We start from the raw sequence: 24472 nt of genomic DNA, 5'->3' as shown, positions 1-24472 counted from the left end.
TCTATAAGATGAGCTGCTCAGTATGTACAGTATAGATAATCCTTGCTACCGCAGCTTTTTTTACAAGATAGAATATTAGCCATGGAGAACTGCAAAAGTGTTGCTACTGCTCTCAAAAACATTGCTGCCCTGAATTTAACAAGGGCTATCGACAAAGATCAGTGTGAAAATGTTGTGATGGACTACTTTCTGTACACGGTCAGTGTGAACCTTGACACAACGCTGGCCAAACAAGCTGTACAAACAAAACTGAGTTAAAGGGGTTCCAGTCTGCCGTGAATCGTTCATCTATGTAAAGTGCATTCAGAAAATATTCAGAAATCTTAACTTTTTCCACATTTTGTTACGTTACAGCCTTATTCTAAAATGGATTAAATCGTTTCTTTGTCTCTTAATAATCTACACTCAATGACAATAAAAAAAAAACATTTAAAAAAAAAATAAAAATAAAATGAAATATTACATTTACATAAGTATTCAGACACTTTACTCAGTACTTTGTTGAATCACCTTTGGCAGCGATTACAATCTCGAGTGTTCTTGGGTGTGACGCTACAAGCTTTGCACACCTGTATTTGGGGAGTTTCTCCCATTCTTCTCTGCAGATCCTCTCAAGCTCTGTCAGGTTGGATGGGGAGCATTGCTGCCCAGCTATTTTCAGGTCTCTCCAGAGATGTTCGATCGGGTTCAAGTCTGGCTCTGCCTGGGCCACTCACGGACATTCAGAGACTTGTCCTGAAGCCACTCCTGTGTTGTCTTGGCTGTGTGCTTAGGGTCGTTGTCCTGTTGGAAGGTGAACCTTTGCTCCAGTCTGAGGTCCTGAACGCTCTGGAGCAGGTTTTCATCAAGGATTTCTCTGTACTTTGCTCCATTCATCTTTCCCTCGATCCTGACTAGTCTCCCAATCCCTGCCGCTGAAAAACATCCCCACAGCATGATGCTGCAACCACCATGCTTCACCGTAGGGATGGTGCCAGGTTTGCTACAGACGTGACGCTTGGCATTCAGGCCGAATTGTTCAATCTTGGTTTCATTAGACCAGAGAATCTTGTTTGTCATGGTCTGAGGGTCCTTTGGGTGCCTTTTGGCAAACTCCTGTCATGTGCCTTTTACTGAGGAGTGGCTTCCACCTGGCCACTCTACCATAAAGGCCTGATTGGTGGAGTGCTGCAGAGATGGTTGTCCTTCTGGAAGGTTCTCCAATCTCCGCAGAGGAACTCTGGAGCTCTGTCAGAGTGACCATTAAGTTCTTGGTCTCCTCCCTGACCAAGGCCCTTCTCCCCCGATTGCTCAGTTTGGCTTCTTCCATTTAAGAATGATTGAGGCCACTGTGTTCTTGGGGACCTTCAATGCTGCAGAAATGTTTTGGTATCCTTCCCCAGATCTGTGCCTCGACGCAATCCTGTCTCAGAGCTCTACAGAGAATTCCTTCGACCTCATGGCTTGGTTTTTGCTCTGACATGCACTGTCAACTGTGGACCTTATATAGACAGGTGTGTGCTTTTCCAAATCATGTCCAATCAACTGAATTTACCACAGGTTGTAGAAACATCTCAAGGATGATCAACGGAAACAGGATGCACCTGAGTTCAATTTCGAGTCTCATAGCAAAGGGTCTGAATACTTATGTAAATAAGGTATTTCTGTTTTTATTTTTTATACATTTGCTAAAATATCTAAAAACCTGTTTTCGCTTTGTCATTATGGGGTGTTGTGTGTAGATTGATGAGGAAAACATTTAATTTAAACCATTCTAGAATAAGGCTGTAATGTTACAAAATGTGGAAAAAGGGAAGGGGTCTGAATACTTTCCTAAGGCATTGTATATGGGTAAGAGTCTAGCTACATTTTCAGATATGATGCATTTTTTATTTAGAAAGTCATTTTCATTGCAAGTTAAAGCGTACTTGTAGCTAGCTATTGAATATTAGCTTGCTGGCTCGCTAGCTAACGTTACGTGTATGATCTGTGTAGTAATATTATTTGTATATCAGAAAGCCATTTGCAAATGCTAGTTATAGCCTACTGTTAGCTAGCTAGCTAACATTGAACCTAGTTGGTTAGCTTTAGCTACCTGCATATTCATACTACAGCATTTCATGCATGGTGGCTATCTACGACGATCCGCTTTGTATTGCTAGTAGAATGGGTTAGGATTGTGGTTAACTGTTTAGCTAGGTAGCTAGCTACATGTCTAAACAAAAGACTCCACTTCACCAGATGATTACATGACCCATCAAGTTAGCCAGTTGTGTCTGGGGATGATTACAGCCATCTATTGTATTTCATGAACATGTGTACATGTCTAGACAATAGTGACCCATCCAGTTAGCTAGATGTGACTGGGGGTTATAGCATTTCTTTCACATGACCCATCAATTTAGACAAGTGTGTCTGGGTAAGCATCATCTAATAATTATAAAATATATATACAATATTTCTACCTGGACACTTTCACTTGTTGCTAGTATGTAAATACCTGTCTATTTGTGGTAAAATCACCCTGATGAACTCTTTAGTCATATCCCAGTTTACCTATTTACTTATGGCCTTGCCTACACCTAGCAACTTGTTTTTTAAATTATATGAGCAAAAAATATTCCATTTTATTTGGAACGACAAGCCAGACAAAATTAAACGGGCCTATTTATATAATGAATATGAATTCGGAGGGCAGAAATGATTAAATATTAAAGTATTAGACCTCTCACTAAAGGCTTCAGTCATACAAAAGTTATACTTAAATCTGAACTGGTTCTCTAGCAGATTAGTAAGAATGTCTCACCCCATGTTCAGTAATGTATCAAGGCTCAGGCTAAGACCCAGATACAGACACAAGAGGCAGATAGTACGGGTCTCAGAGTTTATTATAGTACAAGGGGCAGGCAAAAGGTAAGTCAAGGCAGTTAAAGAGTTGTAATCCAAATCATAATGGCCTTTTTCCCATTATTCAGATTACAACCTCTCACTTTTGGTTATTTAAAAATGAAATAATCTCCACAATATCGCTATTTTTTAAAACAAGCTATAAAAATGTGGGTTGCAATTTCAGTTTAATCCATCAGAAAAGACAGAACACATATTACAACAAATATTATGTTTAACTCAAATATACTAATTGATCAAAAAAACAATATTTTTTACTCTTTGTAAATTTTATCATAAATAGGACTGGTGGAGTTATGTCACACATGCAGCTATTACAACCAAATAATTGCAGCATTACACAATTCTTGCAACCAATAGAATGTTATATATATGGGGGATTCAACAATCCCAGCTGTGCAGATTTTGCTGCGAAGAGACAGAATCATTAGATCATTTGTTTTGGTACTGTCCATGTGTAGCTTGTTTTTGGTTGCAGGTTCAGGAACGGCTGAAGAATTGCAACATTTACCTCAAGCTAACTCTGCAAATAGCACTGCTGGGTGATTTAAAAAGTCAAAGTCAATCGTTTAATAATATAAAAATAATATAAAAAATCACAGCATAGTTGAAAAATACATGGCAAATAGATACATCCAAAACTGGATGGTGTTCAGAGATAGATGGGAGGGTTTGAGTGGAGCTGAAGGATGGGACTAAAATCAAACAAAAAATAACTATTGTAAAATATACTGTGTCTGTAAAATCTATATAGTATGTATAAGCTGGAAGTAGAAGCCTAAGAGTTGTCCATTAGCTTACTCCAATTAGGGTAGGGTTAGGGGGAAATAATAATGGAAAATATATTTCAATATATATACACTACCGTTCAAAAGTTTGGGGTCACTCAGAAATGTCCTTGTTTTTTAAAGAAAAGCACCTTTTTTGTCCATTAAAATAATATCAAATTACTCAGAAATACAGTGTAGACATTGTTAATGTTGTAAATTACTATTGTAGCTGGAAACAGATGATTTTTAATGAAATATCTACATAGGTGTACAGAGGACCATTATCAGCAACCATCACTCCTGTGTTCCAATGGCATGTTGTGTTAGCTAATCCAAGTTTATAGTTTTAAAAGGCTAATTGATCATTAGAAAACCCCTTTGCAATTATGTTAGCAAAGCTGAAAACTGTTGTTCTGATTAAAGAAGCAATAAATCTGGCCTTCTTTAGACTATTTGAGTATCTGGGGCATCAGAGAGAAAAGAAAAAGCCAAGAAACTGAAGATCTCGTACAACGCTGGGTACTACTCCCTTCACAGAACAGCACAAACTGGCTCTAACCAGAATAGAAAGAGGAGTGGGAGGCCCCGGTGCACAACTGAGCAAGAGGACAAGTACATTAGAGTGTCTAGTTTAAGAAACAGATGCCTCACAAGTCCTCAACTGGCAGCTTCATTAAATAGTACCCGCAAAACACCAGTCTCAACGTCAACAGTGAAGAGGCGACTCCGGGATGCTGGCCTTCTAGGCAGAGATGCAAAGAAAAAGCCATATCTTAGACTGGCCAATAAAAAGAAAAGATTAAGATGGGCAAAAGAACACAGACACTGGACAGAGGAAGTTTTATTGCTTCTTTAATCAGAACAACAGTTTTTCAGCTGTGCTAACATAATTTCAAAAGGGTTTTCTAATGATCAATTAGCCTTTTAAAATGATAAACTTGGATTAGCTAACACAACGTGCCATTGGAACACAGGAGTGATGGTTGCTGATAATGGGCCTCTGTACACCTATGTAGATATTCTACAAAAAATCTTCTGCCGTTTCTAGCTACAGTAGTCATTTACAACATTAACAATGTCTACACTGTATTTCTGATCAATTTGATGTTATTTTAATGGAGAAAAAAATGTGCTTTTCTTTAAAAAAACAAGGACATTTCTAAGTGACTCCAAACTTTTGAATGGTAGCGTATATATATATTTTATATAAATTCAGCAAAAAAATAAACGTCCTCTCACGGTCAACTGCGTTTATTTTCAGCAAACTTAACATGTGAAAATATTTGTTTGAACATAAGATTCAACAACTGAGACATAAACTGAACAAGTTCTACAGACATGTGACTAACAGAAATTGAATAACGTGTTCCTGAACAAATGGCAGTCAAAATAAAAGGAACAGTCAGTGTCTGGTGTGGCCACCAGCTGCATTAAGTACTGCAGTGCATCTCCTCCTCATGGACTGCACCAGATTTGCCAGTTCTTGCTGTGAGATGTTACCCCACTCTTCCACCAACTCACCTGCAAGTTCCCAGACATTTCTGGGGGGAATGGACCTAGCCCTCACCCTCTGATCCAACAGGTCCCAGACGTGCTCATTGGGATTAAGATCCGGGCTCTTTGCTGGCCATGGCAGAACACTGACATTCCTGTCTTGCAGGAAATCACACACAGAACGAGCGGTATGGCTGGTGGCATTGTCATGGTGGAGGGTCATGTCAGGATGACCCTGCAGGAAGGGTACCACATGAGGGAGGAGGATGTCTTCCCTGTAATGCACAGCGTTTAGATTGCCTGCAATGACAACAAGCTCAGTCCGATGATGCTGCGACACACCACCCCAGACCATGACGGACCTTCCATCTCCTAATCGATCCCGCTCCAGAGTACAGGCCTCGGTGTAAAGCTCATTCCTTCGACGATAAACGCAGATCCAACCATCACCCCTGGTGAGACAAAACCACGACTCATCAGTGAAGAGCACTTATTGCCAGTCCTGTCTGGTCCAGCGACGGAGGGTTTGTGGCCTTAGGCGACGTTGTTGCCGGTGATGTCTGGTGAGGACCTGCCTTACAACAGGCCTACAAGCCCTCAGTCCAGCTTCTCTCAGCCTATTGCGGACAGTCTGAGCACTGATGTAGGGATTGTGCATTCCTGGTGTAACTCGGGCAGTTGTTGTTGCCATCCTGTACCTGTCCCGCAGCTGTGATGTTCGGATGTACCGATCCTGTGCAGGTGTTGTTACACGTGGTCTGCCACTGCGAGGACGATCAGCTGTCTGTCCTGTCTCCCTGTATCGCTGTCTTAGGCGTCTCACAGTACGGGCATTGCAATTTATTGCCCTGGCCACATCTGCAGTCCTCATGCCTCCTTGCAGCATGCCTAACACGGAACCCAAACCGGCTGCGCGCGTCCGCCATCATGCATAAATGTATTTTGTCACCCTACACCAAACGCGATCACGACACACAGGTTAAAATATCAAAACAAACTCTGAGCCAATGACATTAATTTGGGGGCAGGTCGAAAAGCATTAAAAATGTATGGCAATTTAGCTAGTTAGCTTGCACTTGTTAGCTAATTTCTCCTCTTTAGCGAGCTTGCTGTTGCTAGGTAATTTGTCCTGGGGTATAAACATTAGGTTGTTATTTTACCTGAAATGCACAAGGTCCTCTACTCCAACAATTAATCCACACATAAAACGGTAAATCGAATCGTTTCTAGTCATCTCTCCTTCCAGGCTTTTTCATCTTTGAACTTATATTGTGATTGGCATCTAAACTTTCATAGTATTACCACGACAACCGGCAACACAGTTCGTCTTTCAATCACCCACGTGGGTATAACCAATGAGGAGATGCTTCTATAAACCAATGAGGAGATGGGAGAGGCAAGACTTGCAGTGCGATCTAGGTCAGAAATAGAAAGGATGTCACGGCTGTCTGTGGAAGTAGACCAAGGTGCAGCAGAGGATGTGTTCATCATTAGAATTTTAATAGAACAACGTGAACACTATACAAAAAACAAGAAAACTGACAGCCAAAACAGTCCTGTCAGGTGCAAACACTAACAGAAACAATTACCCACAAAACCCAAAGGAAAAACATGCTCCTTATGTGTGACTCCCAATCAGCAACAACGAGCTTCAGCTGTGCCTGATTGGGAGCCACACACGGCCCAAAACAAAGAAATACAAAAACATAGAAAAAGGAACATAGAACGCCCACCCAATGTAACACCCTGGCCTAACCAAAATAAAGAACAAAAACCCCTCTCTATGGCCAGGGCGTTACAAAGGACTTCTATTTTAGCCCTTGGCAACGCTGTAGCTCGTTGACACGCGCGAGCAGTGTGGGTGCAATAATTGAATAACATAGATTTCTAAATTTATTTTGCAACACTCGCGCACACGACGCGAGCAGTGTAGTCAGGGTATTAGGCACGTTCACGCAGATGAGCAGGGACCCTGGGCATCTTTCTTTTGGTGTTTTTCAGAGTCAGTAGAAAGGCCTCTTTAGTGTCTTAAGTTTTCATAACTGTGACCTTAATTGCCTACCGTCTGTAAGCTGTTAGTGTCTTAACGACCGTTCCACAGGTGCATGTTCATTTATTGTTAATGGGAAACAGTGTTTAAACCCTTTACAATGAAGATCTGTGAAGTTATTTGGATTTTTACAAATTATCTTTGAAAGACAGGGTCCTGAAAAGGGAACTTTTCTTCTTTTGAGTTTATATTTACAAAACAATATATGGGGGAATGAAATGATGCGCACAATTACATTAATGGAAGCCACAATCTATCCACAATCTATCTGCTGATCAATCCCCCCCCCAAAAAAAAAAATTGTACAAAAAAATTAAAACAACAATATGCAAGTAACCATTTCACTGTACCGTTTACACCTTCTGTATCCTGTGCATGTGACAAATACACTTTGATTTTATTTGATATAGTGCGTTAACCAGAGATGGGAATATGAAGAACATGACCTACACCAAAGTCAGATTAGTATATATGCCAAGGACTAGATAAAGTGTACTTTAACCTGGAATTTTTCCTTATTGTAGGCTATTGCTTTCACCACTTTTAGCCTTGAAGTCTTTGGTTGTTTACTACACTACTTTACTCACACTGTTTAGCACTGTCACGAATCCCACCAAAGGTGGCTCCCCTGCCTGCTCGGGCGGCGCTCGGCGGTCGTCGTCGCCGGCCTACTAGCCGCCGCTGATCGCTTTTTCCTTTTCGTTTGGTATGTCTAATTGTTTGCACCTGTTCCTTATTTGTGTCTCTTGATTTATGGTTATTTAAGCCTGTTTAGCCCGCCCCGGTTTGTGCGGGATTATTTTCGTCAGAGTGTTTTTGTTGTTGGATGTGCTGGCGATCTGCTTGTGTTGTTTTATATGCGTAATGTGGACCCGTTGTTATTTGGGCACTTCGCTATTCACGCCGGTTGTTGACGTCGACCGTTTTTTGTATTAAGGAATAAACACATTTTTCCTTACCTCTGCTCTCTGCGCCTGACTCCTACCACCACTCCTAGAAATCGCTGACAAGCACATGACCTCACATCTCAATCCTTAAAGAGATGGGTGGGGCTAAGGCTTAAAAGGGTGTGAACGATACTGAGTAGGTGTAGACAAAGAAGAGCTCTCCAGTAGGTGTAACAAAATATTCAAAGACCATTTTCTCAAAAGTGGCGTTACAAGTTTATCAACTTTCAAAGCAGAATTAATTTTCATTGTTCCTCAACTGCAGTGTATGATATACCATTTTGTAGCTCTGAGTCTCTACTTTTATCCAATGTAAAAAACACAATTTCAAATTTTGCAACATAAGATTGAATCAAGGTGGTTGGTCACATATGATAGCAAAATGTGTAGAGTTGCAGGACATTAGCTTTAAAACTGCACAATTTTCTCTTCGCCTCGTGACAAGTTATGTAGAATTGCAAAAAATGTGCTTTAAAACTGCACAATTGTCTCTCGGCCTCATGGCAAAATGTGAACAAAAGCATGAGAATAAGCTATAAAAAAGCAAAACAAAAAAATCCCTGCCCGATGGCAAAAAGTGTCGAATTTAAGGAAATAAGCTTTAAAACTGCAGCATTTTCTTTTATCCTTATGACAAAATGTGTATAATAGCATTATAAAACTGCAAAAAAAAGGCAGTTGTCAGCCAAACCCAAATTCGTCCGTCGGACTGCCAGATGGTGAAGCGTGATTCATCACTCCAAAGTCCAATGGCGGTGAGCTTTACACCGCGAGGCTTGGAATTGCGCATGGTGATTTTAGATTTGTGTGCGGCTGCTCAGCCATGGAAACCCATTTTAGGAAGCTCTCAACTAACTGTTCTTGTGCTGACATGGCTTCAAGAGGCAGTTTGGAACTCAGTAGTGAGTGTTGCAACCGAGGACAGATAATTCAGCACTCGGCGGTCCTGTTCTGTGTGGCCTACCACTTCGCAGCTGAGCCGTTTTTTCTCCTAGACGTTTCCACTTCACAATAACAGCACTTGACTGGGGCAGCTCTAGCAGGGCAGAAATTTGGCGAACTGACTTGTTGGAAAGGTGGCATCCTATGACGGTGCCATGTTGAAAGTCACTGAGCTCTTCTGTAAGACCATTCTACTACTATGTTTGTCAATGGAGATTGCATGGTTGTGTGCTCGATTTTATACACCTGTCAGCAACGGGTGTGACTGAAATATCCGAATCGACTAATTTGTTATATACTGTTATACTGTTTTTTATATATATAATTTGATTTGAGTCAGAAAAGAGTGTTCATATGATAGGGAAGATCTACAAAACCTTGCAGAAAGCAAATGCAACTGACAATCTCTTAGAAAAAACGATAAACTATTAGATCCAAGACTTAAAAAGAACTGACGTTGGCACAATATGGAAGGAAAGTTGGAGAATAACTAACAAAATTACAATTAACGAAAATGTATTATTTTATTTTTTTATTTCACTTTTATTTAACCAGGTAAGCTAGTGGAGAACAAGTTCTCATTTACAACTGCGACCTGGCCAAGATAAAGCAAAGCAGTGCGACATAAACAACAACACAGAGTTACACATGGAATAAACAAGTGTACAGTCAATAACACAATAGAAAAAAAAGAAAGTCTATATCAAATGCAAATGGCGTGAGGAGGTAAGGCAATACATAGGCCATAGTAGCAAAGTAATTACAATTTAGCAGATTAACACTGGAGTGATAGATGAGCAGATGATGGTGTGTAAGTAGTGATACTGGTGTGCAAAAGAGCAGCAAAGTAAATAAAAACAATATGGGGATGAGGTAGGTAGATTGGGTGGGCTATTTACAGATGGACTATGTACAGCTGCAGCCATCGGTTAGCTTCTCAGATAGCTGATGTTTAAAGTTAGTGAGGGAAATGTAAGTCTCCAGCTTCAGCGATTTTTGCAATTCATTCCAGTCACTGGCAGCAGAGAACTGGAAGGAAAGGTGGCCAAAGGAGGTGTTAGCTTTGGGGATGACCAGTGAGATATACCTGCTGGAGCGCGTGCTACGGGTGGGTGTTGTTATCGTGACCAGTGAGCTGAGATAAGGCGAAGATTTACCAAGCATAGACTTATAGATGACCTGGAGCCAGTGGGTCTGGCGACGAATATGTAGCGAGGGCCAGCCGACTAGACCATACAGGTCGCAGTGGTGGGTGGTATAAGGCGCTTTGGTAACAAAACGGATGGCACTGTGATAGATTGCATCCAATTTGCTGAGTAGATTATTGGAAGCTATTTTGTACCCTAGTCAGTTTTACTAGGGTAAGTTTGGCGGCGTGAGTGAAGGAGGCTTTGTTGCAAAATAGAAAGCCGATTCTAGATTTGATTTTGGATTGGAGATGTTTGATATGAGTCTGGAAGGAGAGTTTACAGTCTAGCCAGATACCTAGGTATTTGTAGTTGTCCACATATTCTAGGTCAGAACCGTCCAGAGTAGGGATGCTAGTCGGGCGGGCGGGTGCAGGCAGCGATCGGTTGAAAAGTATGCATTTGGTTTTACTAGCGTTTAAGAGCAGTTGGAGGCCACAGAAGGAGTGTTGTAATGAATTGAAGCTCGTTTGGAGGTTAGTTAACACAGTGTCCAAAGAAGGGCCAGATGTATACAGAATGGTGTCGTCTGCGTAGAGGTGGATGAGGGAATCACCCGCAGCAAGAGCGACATCGTTGATATATACAGAGAAAAGAGTCAGCCCGAGAATTGAACCCTGTGGCACCCCCATAGAGACTGCCAGAGGTCCGGACAACAGGCCCTCCGATTTTACACACTGAACTCTAACTGCGAAGTAGTTGGTGAACCAGGCGAGGCAGTCATTTGAGAAACCAAGGCTATTGAGTCTGCCGATAAGAATACGGTGATTGACAGAGTCGAAAGCCTTGGCCAGGTTGATGAATACGGCTGCACAGTACTGTTTTTTTATCGATGGCGGTTATGATATCGTTTAGTACCTTGAGCATGGCTGAGGTGCACCCGTGACCAGCTCGGAAACCGGGTTGCACAGCGGAGAAGGTACGGTGGGATTCGAAATGGTCAGTGATCTGTTTATTAACTTGGCTTTCAAAGACTTTGGAAAGGCAGGGCAGGATGGATATAGGTCTGTAACAGTTTGGGTCTAGAGTGTCTTAATCCAGTATAAACTAATATATAGAATTTGTTATACAAGAGACAAAATTCACACATTTTACAGCACAACGGTAGAGTCATGTCTTAAGTGTAAAACTAACAATGACTCAATAATCCATGTTTTCTGGGAACGCTATAAAGTCCAAAATCTATGGGCAGAGCTAGAAAGTTGGCTGTCAGAAGTATTACAATGTAAACTTACTTTTAATCTGTGTGTCTGCATATTTCAAGACATGGAAAATGTGGGTGTAATAAGACCCATTGGGCTGGACTATTCTCTTCTCATCACTCATCTTGAAAAAAATCTATACTAAAAACGTGGAAATAAATCATGAATCTTTCTTCATTAACAAAATGGAAAAATTGAATGATTTATCTTTAAATATTGAAATAGTATGGGCGACCGAGAAAAACAAATTGGTAGAATTAAGGGCATGCGGTAAACAATAACGCAGGCACTAGGGATGGGGGTGTGAATATGTAATCGTTGTTTGAGTGTGTCTGTAACACAGGAGGTTGGTGGCACCTTTATTGGGAGAACAGGCACCTGGTAACGGCTGGAGAAAAATCTGTGGAATGCTATCAAATATTCCATTCGCTCCATTCCAGCCATTATTATGAGTTGTCTTGCCCTCAACAGCCTCCACTGGTCTGTAAGTTGCTGATCATATGTGTATGTTTGAATTTGGTGTGAATTTTTTTTAAATATTTTTTTTATTTATTATAATAATAATAACCATTTTTTGTTGTTGTTGGAATGACATGTTCCTGTTTGGGTTGTGCTATAGTTTAGATTAGATGGATGTACTCAACTCAATCAAATCAACGTAAATAATGAGTAGGTTGAAAGTTGCTATATAAGCCAATATAGGACATTGGACAGGCTTGAGACGTGATACAGTTTTAGCTGAAATAATGGTATTTATTTCATATATTCTATTTAGTGGGGTTGAGGCAGGATTGTATTCCAGTAGGATGAGTTGAGTGTGATGTAGGTTTCAGGGTCAGGGTATTAAGTGAATGGACGTAACCTGACATGCTGTGCCCAGAGCGCTAGCTGCTAATACGTCTGTGTCCGTACAGCCATGAATGTAGTCTGCTGTTAGCTTCTCTGTGGACATGTGCGTTGGACCGCACGTGGCCTTGTGTGTGTGATAGTATGCATTGTGGGCAGTGTTAGTTTGGTGCTAATTGTAGTAGCCTTAGGGTCTTAAATGGCAAGTGTAAACACACATGCAAGATTGTAGACACACACTGTGTTCCTAGTGTATTTCCTTAGCAGAGGAAATCTTTACCATCTGTATGTGTTCCTAAACCCAAACCCATAGATCCTTCTCACGGCTAGACCTTCTAATGATACACAGTACTACAGAGTGCTGCAGCTACAACCTAGTTTACTGCAGATCAGGACTATTCAACTACACGCCTAGAGGGCCTACTACTACTGCTAATCTGTAGCTGATTGAATAATTGGCTGATTCATGTCACTAATTGGCCAGAGAGCCAGTGGTGTGTATTCATGGATGCCAAGGGAAGTCAGGCTTCCCCCAAAACTTAACCAATACAAAAAGAAAAAAAAACAAGTAAAATAATTTATTAAGCCTCTCTGTGTTTCATTAAGCCTCTCTGTGTCCTTCAGTTTGCAAGTGGCTGAATGTATCTCACAGGAGAAAGCTTCAGACTGAGTGAAACAGCACCCCTCGGTCTCATTATGTGTAGCGCATCTATCTGGTCAAAAATAGTATGACATTGTTGACGCCCATAGCATTGAATGCAAGGGAAGCCAGCGAGCATTTGGCATCCCTTGATACATTTGTTTTCAAAGAATAGCCCGTCAGAGTTGAGCTAAACTGAGCGAGCTCAACTGTGAATGGTCCTAGTGCACCAAAAAAAGTGTAAAGGGAAGCCAGTTTGAATTCGGCTTCACACCAATCACATCATGTCAAAAGTAAAACGTCATTGACTGAAAACATTTTAATTGTTCCATCTCGTTGTCTTTGCCCTCCGGTGGCTAGCTAGCCAAAATAAACCATGGACAGAGATGGTTATTTGGACTTGGTGTACCTGCCAATGATTAGAACGGTGATTCTGATCCAACCATAAAATCATACAATGTGCCCCTGGTCTGAGAGGATGGAAGTTCAATCAATTTATAACATTTGTGACATGCGTTTTTCAGGATTTTTGTGTTGTTATTCTGTCTCTCACTGTTCAAATAAACCTACCATTAAAATTATAGACTGATCATTTCTTTGTCAGTGGGCAAACGTACAAAATCAGCAGGGGATCAAATACTTTTTTCCCTCACTGTAAGTGTCTGAGAATCCCAAAAAGTGATTTATGTTTAGAAGTAAATAAAGCATAAAGGCTATGTTAAATGGGCGCGGATAGCGATGACTTTCTTACCGCAGCCAAGAGTCGCGCGCATATGTGCGTGACGTCAGTATGTCGTGTACTGAAAAGGGGTCTATAGTGCAGCAAACAACTAAATGATCATAACGCATAGGTTGTAATATGTTTTTCTCCCCTGGCTTCCCCATTGATTTTACCCACGCACCGCTACTGCAGAGAGCCGAGTCACCTGGTGTACCCTGAAGATTAGAAGGAGGGAGTGAAAAGATGAATGTTATTCTTAATATCAAATATAAACATTTATTTAATTCTAATTTCTCCTGATTGTCATTTCCATGGCTAATTGTTACTTAACAATCCATTTACGTTTCATCATGACCTCACTTCCTGTTTCCTGTCCCCAACAGGAAGTGGTTCCGTCATACCTGGCGACATCACCTATTGTGTCCCAGGGGGCGGAGCTAATGGAAGCTCAGCTGGGGAGGGGTGTGTCTCGCCTCTCTGACCCCACCTCCCTCCAGGTCCAGACCCTGGGCTCCCAGCAGACCACAGGAGGAGGGGAAGGAGGGATGATGAAGAAGAGGAGGAAAAGGAGGAGGAAGGCACGGGAAAGCGGAGGAGGGAGACGGAAGGAGAGTGGGGAGTACTCAGAGGATGAGGACATGTTCACCATCGACATGAGCACTGATGAGGAGAGAGAGAACGACAACAACAGTAGCAGGTGATGACAGCAAATACAGTATTTACATCAACACTGCATGGCTGTGCGTGTTTGTGTGTGCGTGCGTGTGACTTCCTGTGAAGTTCTCAGGACACTCATTTGAAAACAGACAGGGTCACGTTTGGGCTGTTTGGAGCTGTTTGCAGCTACTGACTGCAGCCAAGTGGTTGTGTGGGGAGGAGAGAGAAGATTACACTGTCTTGTTGAGGTATTCTCAGTTTGGTCTTTCTGTGATCCTGCATGTGTGTGTGTTTGGTAGAGGAATGATCCCTCTGAGATGTGGTTTGTGGGAACGTGCACGCGCGCGTGTGTGTGTGTGTGTTTTTGCGTGCAAGAGAGAGAGAGAGAGAGAGAGAGAGAGAGAGAGAGAGAGAGAGAGAGAGAGAGAGAGAGAGAGAGAGAGAGAGAGAGAGAGAGAGAGAGAGAGAGAGAGAGAGAGAGAGAGAGAGAGAGAGAGAGAGAGAGAGAGAGAGAGAGAGAGGTAGACTCTGTTCTCAGGCGTTCCATGCAGGTCTGAGACAGACAGACACCTATACACACAAAATCACTTCACAACATAATCACTTCACAAACAGCCCCTCTCCCTGAGTAATAAAGCAACAGTGGGCATAGTAGTCAGTCACTCAGTCTGTTAGTCTGTCCATATGCTGGTTGGGTGCTGACTGAGACTGGATAAACAAGCCTGAAGTGGCCAGTGTCTGTCTTTTGTGAACCCAATTATCTGTGTTCTGTGTTTGCGTTTTTGTGTTCAGGCTCTGTGAGTACCAGCTCTCTGTCCCACGTGTTGGAGACGCTCCAGTGCCTCGTTCTTTTCCCACAATGCACTCTGACTCTGCAGAGTAATGACCGTGGTGAACAGGGCCTCTCTCAGTCCCTCCTGATTCTCTCTCATTCATCTGATGTCTGTGTGTGTGTGTGTGTGTGTGTGTGTGTGTGTGTGTGTGTGTGTGTGTGTGTGTGTGTGTGTGTGTGTGTGTGTGTGTGTGTGTGTGTGTGTGTGTGTGTGTGTGTGTGTGTGTGTGTTTTGGGTTTTACTATCCTTGTGGGGATCAGAAATCACAAGGATAGTAGAAAAGGACAATTCAGACAGTTGGGACATTTCGCTGGTCCCAACAAGGAAAAAGGCTATTTTCAGTTTAGGGGTTAGGTTTAGGGTTACATTTAGGGTTAGAATTAGGGTTAGGATATTAATATTTCTCATAAAAACTGTTGGAATTAATAATTGTACAAATACTTCCAGTGCTGCAACTGGATTCACATCCTAATACACATCAGACCAACATACATGTTTTACATCTTCAGCAAAAGAGGCCTGAGAAAACATTGTGTATCATATCTCTGTGTGTGTGTGTGTGTGTGTGTGTGTTGTTGCCGCTAACGTTTCTCTCTCTCTCTCTCGCTGTCTTAGGGCCTCTTCTCGGGAGCTCAATGGAGAGCAGGGCCCTAAGGCCAGTGTGTTGAGCAACAACTACACCCCGAACACAACATACACACACTCTGACACAGACTGGGCACGCTCACAGAGGTACATAAATATGACCCAACACACACAGACAGACACACACGACTAGAATAGAATAACACACCGTTTGGTTCGACTCATCTTGTCGTATGCCTTTGTAGATTAAAATAACTGCGTATGGCTGACAGTTGTTCTCTCTATACGTCTGTTTCCCTCCCCTTCCAGTGCTATAATAGAGCAGACACTTACTCTGTCTATCCCTCCTAGTGGTGGTCTGTCCATCTCCTGTCCACAGCAGACTTCTGTCTTCCCTTCTCCTGTCAGGTAAGTCACGTCACCATCCAATTTCACTTTTCAGTGTAGCTTAATTAAGTCTTAAAAGTTAGCCTTCGTTTCATTTCGGACCAACTACATATTGTCTAAAACCATGGGACAGAAACCAGCGGAGACTTCCCACTGGGCACAGTTCAACGTTTAGTTTTGATTTACATTTGGTTGAGTTGTTAACTAATGTAAATTTAAAGTAAAATCAACCAAAAATCGTATCGTTGGATTTAGGTTAAAAGTTAGGTGAAAACAATACGAAATTGTCTTACGTTGATGACTTTTTGAAAATCCAATCAGTTTTCCACGTTAATTCAACATCACAAATAATTGTTTGGTTGAAATGACGTGGAAACAATATTGATTCAATAAAAATAAAAAAATCCCAGTGGGTTTGTACTGTATTGTTTACGTCCATTGTTACGCACGCCTCTCGGAAGAGGGAACGCAACACCCTGCTACAACTCAACTCTCCGTGGTGTGAAAGAGGTGTGGGACTGTAGGTGTGAGTAAGGATGACAAAAGGCAGTGAATTACCGTTTACAAGGAATTTATTCCGTTACACGGTAATTTGGGGGGAAAGGGCCTGGACGGAACCAAAGCAAAGAATGTAAATATCAAAGCCCACCTCTCCTACCTTACCCGCCTACCCACTACTTACCTAACTAGCACCACCTGGTGCACTAACCAAAATACAGGCGGTGGTCCGCCCAGGTCTTACCTAGTGTGCATAGACAGTGAATACTACGGGTTATGTATGCCCGTGGGCCTCTTGCCTAAGCACTCCCTAGGTGCCTTCCCCTTCCCCCCTGGGAACCAATGAAACACAATACAAACTATTTCACATTTAAAAAAAACCCGGAGAAACACAGATATCAAATAAGCTCTATCTGAGCAACAAACTAACACAGAACATACCAAGGATTCTCCCAGCAACAACTAACATAGTACATACCAAAACTGCCTGTCTCACGCTCAGCAACAACCAACATATGATATAACCATCAGCCTCCTCTCTCAGCGATCAAGAACTGTAAGGCTAGCAATAAAGCCAGCGTCTCTTGTTCAATGGTGGAGTACCTTGACTGACACGAGTTGAACTTACGAGAGAAGAAACTGACGGGCCGATCCACTCCATCTTCATCTTCCTCCAAGAGAACCGCACCCACCCCCACTATACTAGCGTCTACCTCCAACTTAAAAGGTTTGTCAAAGTTGGGGGCGGAAAGCACTGAGGGCACTACAAAGTAGCGCTTTAGCGGACTCAAAAGCATAGTTACAGTCCTGGGACCACAAATGGTACCTTGGGACTAAGCAGAGATGAAAGGGGAGCTACTACCGTCGAGAAATTCTTACAGAATGTACGATAGTAACCTACCATCCCCAGGAACCTGCGCAACTAGCGGCGAGTCGTGGAAGCAGGAAAAACAACAATTGCTTCCACTTTGCCAGTTACTGGGCGCACTTGACCTCGTCCCACTTGTTTCCCTAAGTCACAGTAGCCTTCCCAAACTCACACTTGGCCAAATTGAGGGTTAAAGAAGCCTTCTCCAACCGCTGAAACACACTTTAAGGTGGCGAGATGATCAGACCAAGTAGACGAATGAATCACCACATCGTCAAGATAAGCAGTACAATGTGGCACATCCGCGGACACAATGTTAACTAGGCGCTGAAAAGTAGCAGGTGCATTACACATTCCCAAGGGCATCACAGTGTATTGTACGAAGTTATCTGGCGTAACGAAAGCCGAGATGTCAGAAGCACCTGCCAATAACCTTTTAGCAAATCTAACTTACAGCAGAGCCAGCAGCAGAGCCAATTCCATCAATGCAGTCATCTAAGCGAGGTAGAGGAAAAGAATCAGACTTTGTAACGGCATTTACTCGACGGTAGTCCGTACATAAGCGAGACGTACCGTCAGGCTTAGGAACAAGAATACACGGGAAACTCCAGGAGCTGTTACTGGGTTTCACCATGTCATTCTGTAATAAATAAGCTACCTCACTTTTCATTACCTCCCTTTTCTTTGCATTAACCCGGTACGGATGCTGACTTATAGGAGCAGCGTTCCCCACATCCACGTCATGTTCCAAGATGGACGTGCGACTTGGAACGTCCTGAAACACATTGAGGAAACTGTTTATCAATAGGATAAGATCCTTAGTTTCATCGTTATCCAAATGTTCCATTGGAGAGGGTAACTTTTTCAACATAAGCGTTCACACTGCTGTAACGTATGGCGTAACTCCAACCCGTCCTCCTTACCCTGTAGTGCTGGCTCAACCAATCACATCTCTCTGTGTGTCTGTCACTCAGCAGCCCCGGTGGCTCCCGCCCCTCCACTCCGAAGAGTGACTCGGAGCTGACCAATCAGAGCAAAGACAACCCTGAGATTCTGTGGGCCTGGGGGGAGCTGCCTCAAGCTGCCAAGGTACGGAGGGAGGGAGGGAGGGAATGCAATAGAAAAAGAGAGTCGAAGAGGGAGGGGGGGAAGAGACAGATTCAGAGAGACAGAACAGGAATGAAGGGGCGCAAAGAGGGAGAGACAGTATGTCTAGCTGTAGTCCACAAAGTGATCCAGGAATCAGCACTGATGATTTCAGAGGAACTTTAACCACATTAATCATCTTCCATGAGAGCAGCTGAGGACATGCTTTTACCCTAGCGCTCATGCTAACCACACATCCTCTATCTCTCCTTCTCTACTATCGACACCCGACCTCCCACGTCCTTGCTGTAGCGTGCTTTCTTCCTTTCTTCTTCCTTACTCTCTCTCTCTCTCTCTCTCTTTCCCTCTCTCCACCTCTAGCCCTCCTACCTCCCTCCATCCCAGATGCATGATTCTGGGATGAAGTCCCCTGTCTCCATCCCTGTGTGTGACAGCACACACTTCAGGACCATCCCCGGAGACTGTGGCCCCCCTGTCCAGACCCAGAGCCACCCAGACAATGGCCCCCCATCCCTCAACCCATACATGCCCCAGCCTGGGAACAACACGTCTGGGCCCGGGGCTGGAGGGGACATGGAGTTAGTAGGGGCAGCCTGTAGAGAGGTGGAGGGGCTGATGGCCTCCAGGTTGCTGTCAGAACTGGATGAGGGGGGCCAGAGGGGCAGCCCGGTCAGACGCACAGACTCCCCATCCAAGAGGAAAGGTACGTCTTCTCGAACCATTGCCTCCAAGCGGAATAGAGTTTAGATGGCAGAATTTGAATTTCAGCTGTCACTCAACATGCGTTCACGTCTGTAGATGTGATTGCCTCCACCATTAGCTACACGTCAAGTTAATGGATGAAAATGCCATGTCAATCATTGTATCCATGGTAACGTGTGACTGTACCTGCAGACAAGAGGAGCCACCACCTGGGCTCGGATGGAATCTACCTGGATGACATCACTGAGCTGGAGCCAGAGGTGGCTGCTCTGTACTTCCCTAAAAGGTAACACACACACACACACACACACACCTTTCTGTCCTACACAAACACTCGTCCCCCACTCCTGAACCTATGACCCTGTTCCTTAGTGACGGTTCAGTGAGAGGGGGCTCGGAGACAGGGGCGCGGAGCGCCAACCAATCACCTCAGTCGGTGGGCAGCAGTGGGATGGACAGCGGTGTGGACAGCTACTCTGACCAGCTGGGAGACATGCCCAACATCGCCATCTCCCTGTGTGGAGGTCTCACTGACAACAGAGAAATCACAAAAGGTACTGGCCATTAAACACATGGGCTGCATCTCAATACTGTCTGCTTGATTTACTGGTATAACTGGATTTTGTAGCTCCATCTACTTGCTGTCATTGTTTTCACCTATCCAGCCCTCTCAGATCCACTAATTGGTGTGAGATCAGATGAGAGGGAACACATTTCTACAGACCAGTTCTATTAACCCTCTCCTGTCTGTATGTCTCTACAGAACAGTTCTATTAACCCTCTCCTGTCTGTGTCTCTACAGACCAGTTCTATTAACCCTCTCCTGTCTGTATGTCTCTACAGAACAGTTCTATTAACCCTCTCCTGTCTGTGTCTCCTACAGAACAGTTCTATTAACCCTCTCCTGTCTGTATGTCTCTACAGAACAGTTCTATTAACCCTCTCCTATCTGTGTCTCCTACAGAACAGTTCTATTAACCCTCTCCTGTCTGTATGTCTCTACAGAGCAGTTCTATTAACCCTCTGTCTGTGTCTCCTACAGAACAGTTCTATTAACCCTCTCCTGTCTGTGTCTCTACAGAACAGTTCTATTAACCCTCTCCTGTCTGTGTCTCTACAGAACAGTTCTATTAACCCTCTCCTGTCTGTATGTCTCTACAGAACAGTTATATTAACCCTCTCCTGTCTGTGTGTCTACAGAACAGTTATATTAACCCTCTCCTGTCTGTGTCTCCTACAGAACAGTTCTATTAACCCTCTCCTGTCTGTGTCTCCTACAGACCAGTTCTATTAATCCTCTCCTGTCTGTGTGTCTCTACAGACCAGTTCTATTAACCCTCTCCTGTCTGTATGTCTCTACAGAACAGTTCTATTAACCCTCTCCTGTCTGTATGTCTCTACAGAACAGTTCTATTAACCCTCTCCTGTCTGTCTCTACAGACCAGTTATATTAACCCTCTCCTGTCTGTGTCTCTACAGAGCAGTTCTATTAACCCTCTGTCTGTGTCTCCTACAGAACAGTTCTATTAACCCTCTCCTGTCTGTATGTCTCTACAGAACAGTTCTATTAACCCTCTCCTATCTGTGTCTCTACAGAACAGTTCTATTAACCCTCTCCTGTCTGTGTCTCCTACAGAACAGTTCTATTAACCCTCTCCTGTCTGTGTCTCTACAGAACAGTTCTATTAACCCTCTACTGTCTGTGTCTCCTACAGAACAGTTCTATTAACCCTCTCCTGTCTGTGTCTCCTACAGAACAGTTCTATTAACCCTCTCCTGTCTGTGTCTCTACAGACCAGTTCTATTAACCCTCTCCTGTCTGTGTCTCCTACAGAACAGTTCTATTAACCCTCTCCTGTCTGTGTCTCCTACAGGCCAGTTCTATTAACCCTCTCCTGTCTGTGTGTCTCTACAGAACAGTTCTATTAACCCTCTCCTGTCTGTGTGTCTCTACAGACCAGTTCTATTAACCCTCTCCTGTCTGTGTCTCCTACAGAACAGTTCTATTAACCCTCTCCTGTCTGTGTGTCTCTACAGAACAGTTCTATTAACCCTCTCCTGTCTGTGTCTCTACAGAACAGTTATATTAACCCTCTCCTGTCTGTGTCTCTACAGAACAGTTCTATTAACCGTCTCCTGTCTGTGTCTCCTACAGAACAGTTCTATTAACCCTCTCCTGTCTGTGTCTATACAGAACAGTTCTATTAACCCTCTCCTGTCTGTGTGTCTCTACAGAACAGTTCTATTAACCCTCTCCTGTCTGTGTCTCCTACAGAACAGTTCTATTAACCCTCTCCTGTCTGTGTCTCCTACAGAACAGTTCTATTAACCCTCTCCTGTCTGTGTCTCCTACAGAACAGTTCTATTAACCCTCTCCTGTCTGTGTCTCCTACAGAACAGTTCTATTAACCCTCTCCTATCTGTGTCTCCTACAGAACAGTTCTATTAACCCTCTCCTGTCTGTGTCTCCTACAGAACAGTTCTATTAACCCTCTCCTGTCTGTGTGTCTCTACAGAACAGTTCTATTAACCCTCTCCTGTCTGTGTCTCCTACAGAACAGTTCTATTAACCCTCTCCTGTCTGTGTCTCCTACAGAACAGTTCTATTAACCCTCTCCTGTCTGTGTGTCTCTACAGAACAGTTCTATTAACCCTCTCCTGTCTGTGTCTCCTACAGAACAGTTCTATTAACCCTCTCCTGTCTGTGTCTCCTACAGAACAGTTCTATTAACCCTCTCCTGTCTGTGTCTCCTACAGAACAGTTCCAGGAGAGAGCCATCTCTTACCAGCAGTTCACTGAAAACCCCTCCATCATCGATGATCCTAACCTGGTGGTCAAGATAGGAACCAAGTACGTAAAATACTTCTAACTAACCGTTAACCTCATAACAGTAAAGATGTGATCGTTCCCGATTAATCCGGAATTCCTGCTTTCGAAACGTAATCCTCCATATATCATTGAATCTGACTATCCACTAGCCAAAATCCAGACGTTCTATGTTGTCCTGACCTGATTGGAAAAGTATGTATGTACTGTATACTCTTTGTGCACTGTAAAAATGCAGTACTGCCGATAAGAAATGAACTGCAGACACTAAAGATACAACAGTGATCTTATGTTTGTGTCTTTTCTCCTCCAGGTACTACAACTGGACCACCGCAGCCCCTCTCATGCTGGCTATGCAGGTGTATCAGAAGCCCCTGCCAATGGTAAGACCTCCGTAACATTAGCAACGTGCTATTAGCATAGCATCTAGGCTACTCGACTTGGGGATGAGACTGTGTGCTAATGTCAAATAGTGTGCTACATTTGGCTACCTGAGTGGTTTTACCTGAGATGTTTAAAACGCAAATCATATTGCAATGTAAAGAGAGAAGTCTGCGTCTGGCTTTACGCGTTTTGTTTTTGTTTGAATTCTTCTGTCCTCTGTCTCGCTTTGGACTTCCTGTACACTAAAAAGCGTTCTCCTGAACCACGTCTCCTCCTAACACTTGAGTCTTTCTTCCCCCCTTGTTTTTCCCTTTTTTAATTTGTTCTCCCTCCATCTCACCTCCCATTTGGCCCTGTCTTGTGTGTCTTCAGCACTCCTGTCTGAGTTATGTGTACTCTGCCTTTGGTCTCTTCTCCTACTGTTTACCCAGTCTGTTTGGCTCCAGCCCCGTGGGTCCCTTTGGTTTCAGCTGTCTGTCTGTCTGTCTGTCTGTCTGTCTGTCTGTCTGTCTGTCTGTCTGTCTGTCTGTCTGTCTGTCTGTCTGTCTGTCTGTCTGTCTGTCTGTCTGTCTGTCTGTCTGTCTGTCTCTGTCTGTCTGTCTGTCTGTCTGTCTGTCTGTCTGTCTGTCTTTCTCTCTTTGTGTGTTATTCCTCTACTTCTCTCTCTTCTCTCTCTCCCAGTCTCTGTGTTTCCCTCCCTCTGTTGCTGCCTCTCTTCCTTAGATCGCCATCATCCAGTCACACGGACACACTTGCTTCACGTTTTTTTTGCGTTTGGGTTTTTTGTATCTCTGTGTTTTTTGCGTTTTTAGTGGTTTTGTTGAGTTGGGTTTTTGGTCAGGAACTGTGTGCGTTTGCTTCAGGCCACGGTGGAGAACATCATGAAGGAGAAGATGCCCAAGAAAGGAGGCCGCTGGTGGTTCTCATGGCGCAGCAGGAACAGCGACTCCAAATCGGTACACACACACACACACACCTCCGTAACACACACCTCTATAACACAACACGCTCACCTCTGTAACACACATACCTCCTGAACACACTTCCATAACCATTTGGGAACCTCCGCAGAAGTTACAATGCTGGACACCACTTGCCTATTTGACTAGTGGACTGGGGTATTATATGTTCTAGTGTGTCCTGGTTGTTGTGTGAGTGCGTGACTGGTTGTCTGTCCCCAGGACTCAGTGTCTGAGACAGGAGTTGGAGACGGGGGAGAGACCTCTCTCAGCATGGCTTCAGTCAATGGGTAATGACACTTCTCTAACACCAGAACAGTTTACGATATATGTGCAATATGAATTAACTATGTTTATATAGTTTACATATCCTCGTATAAAGTACACAAAAGTGGGTGGATTCATGGACACAGATTAAGCCTAATCCTGGACTAAAAAGCATTTTAATTCATTTGAGTCCGGGAAACCGCCCCTTAGAGGTTTATAGACTATATTTTTGATATGTTTTGTATATTCTGTTCATATAGTCAGACGTTATAGCTGAACTGTTGTTGTATCTGTTGATGTAACCCAGAATGAAGGAGGAGTCTTCCTCCAGCGATGAGGAACACAGATCGTCCAATCAGGACTCAGAATCCTGCCAGCCCGAACCTCTTCTCACGCCTGGTAGTGTCTTCTACAGGAAGACCCTCAGACTGAACCCAGAGCAGCTGGTGAGAGACTCAACACTGTTCCCCCTAACCTCTGTTAAGCTAGCTTCTGATCTCAGAACTGCTGGTGAGAAACACAATACTTCTCACATCTTTTGATGGGGTGATGTTGAACTGTGTATTCTCAGGCAAGTCTTCAGTTGAACCAATCAGTAGCAGGGTTAGAGTTAGTATGGGTAATGTAGTTTTTCTGCCTTCAAGAAAATCTGCAGTTAAACCACTCAGTAACAAGATTATGCTGCATTCAAGACAATGTGGAACTCTTAAAAA

General features: G+C 43.4%; 1 protein-coding gene across 5 annotated transcripts in view; it reads left to right on the top strand.

Moving 5' to 3' along the window:
• Nucleotides 1-24472, top strand: part of LOC106610734 (phosphatidate phosphatase LPIN1) — a 50374-nt gene that overhangs the window by 20348 nt on the left and 5554 nt on the right. For 2 of the 5 annotated variants that reach the window (XM_014210256.3, XM_014210260.3), the window contains exons 4-15: nt 14069-14382; nt 15791-15907; nt 16070-16168; nt 18488-18602; nt 18981-19323; nt 19515-19608; nt 19695-19876; nt 22080-22173; nt 22463-22532; nt 23397-23489; nt 23715-23782; nt 24067-24205. In XM_014210256.3, the coding sequence (XP_014065731.3) occupies nt 14069-14382; nt 15791-15907; nt 16070-16168; nt 18488-18602; nt 18981-19323; nt 19515-19608; nt 19695-19876; nt 22080-22173; nt 22463-22532; nt 23397-23489; nt 23715-23782; nt 24067-24205 (1728 nt within the window). The remainder of the gene's footprint in view (nt 1-14068; nt 14383-15790; nt 15908-16069; nt 16169-18487; nt 18603-18980; nt 19324-19514; nt 19609-19694; nt 19877-22079; nt 22174-22462; nt 22533-23396; nt 23490-23714; nt 23783-24066; nt 24206-24472) is intronic. The other 3 variants (XM_014210259.3, XM_014210258.3, XM_014210257.3) reach the window with 3 other exon arrangements.

The sequence above is a fragment of the Salmo salar genome, chromosome 09 (genome assembly GCF_965601325.2).
Source record: "Salmo salar chromosome 09, fSalSal1, whole genome shotgun sequence".
In the NCBI taxonomy this organism is placed as follows: Eukaryota; Metazoa; Chordata; class Actinopteri; order Salmoniformes; family Salmonidae; genus Salmo; species Salmo salar.
This window is presented reverse-complemented; position numbering and strand designations above follow the sequence as displayed.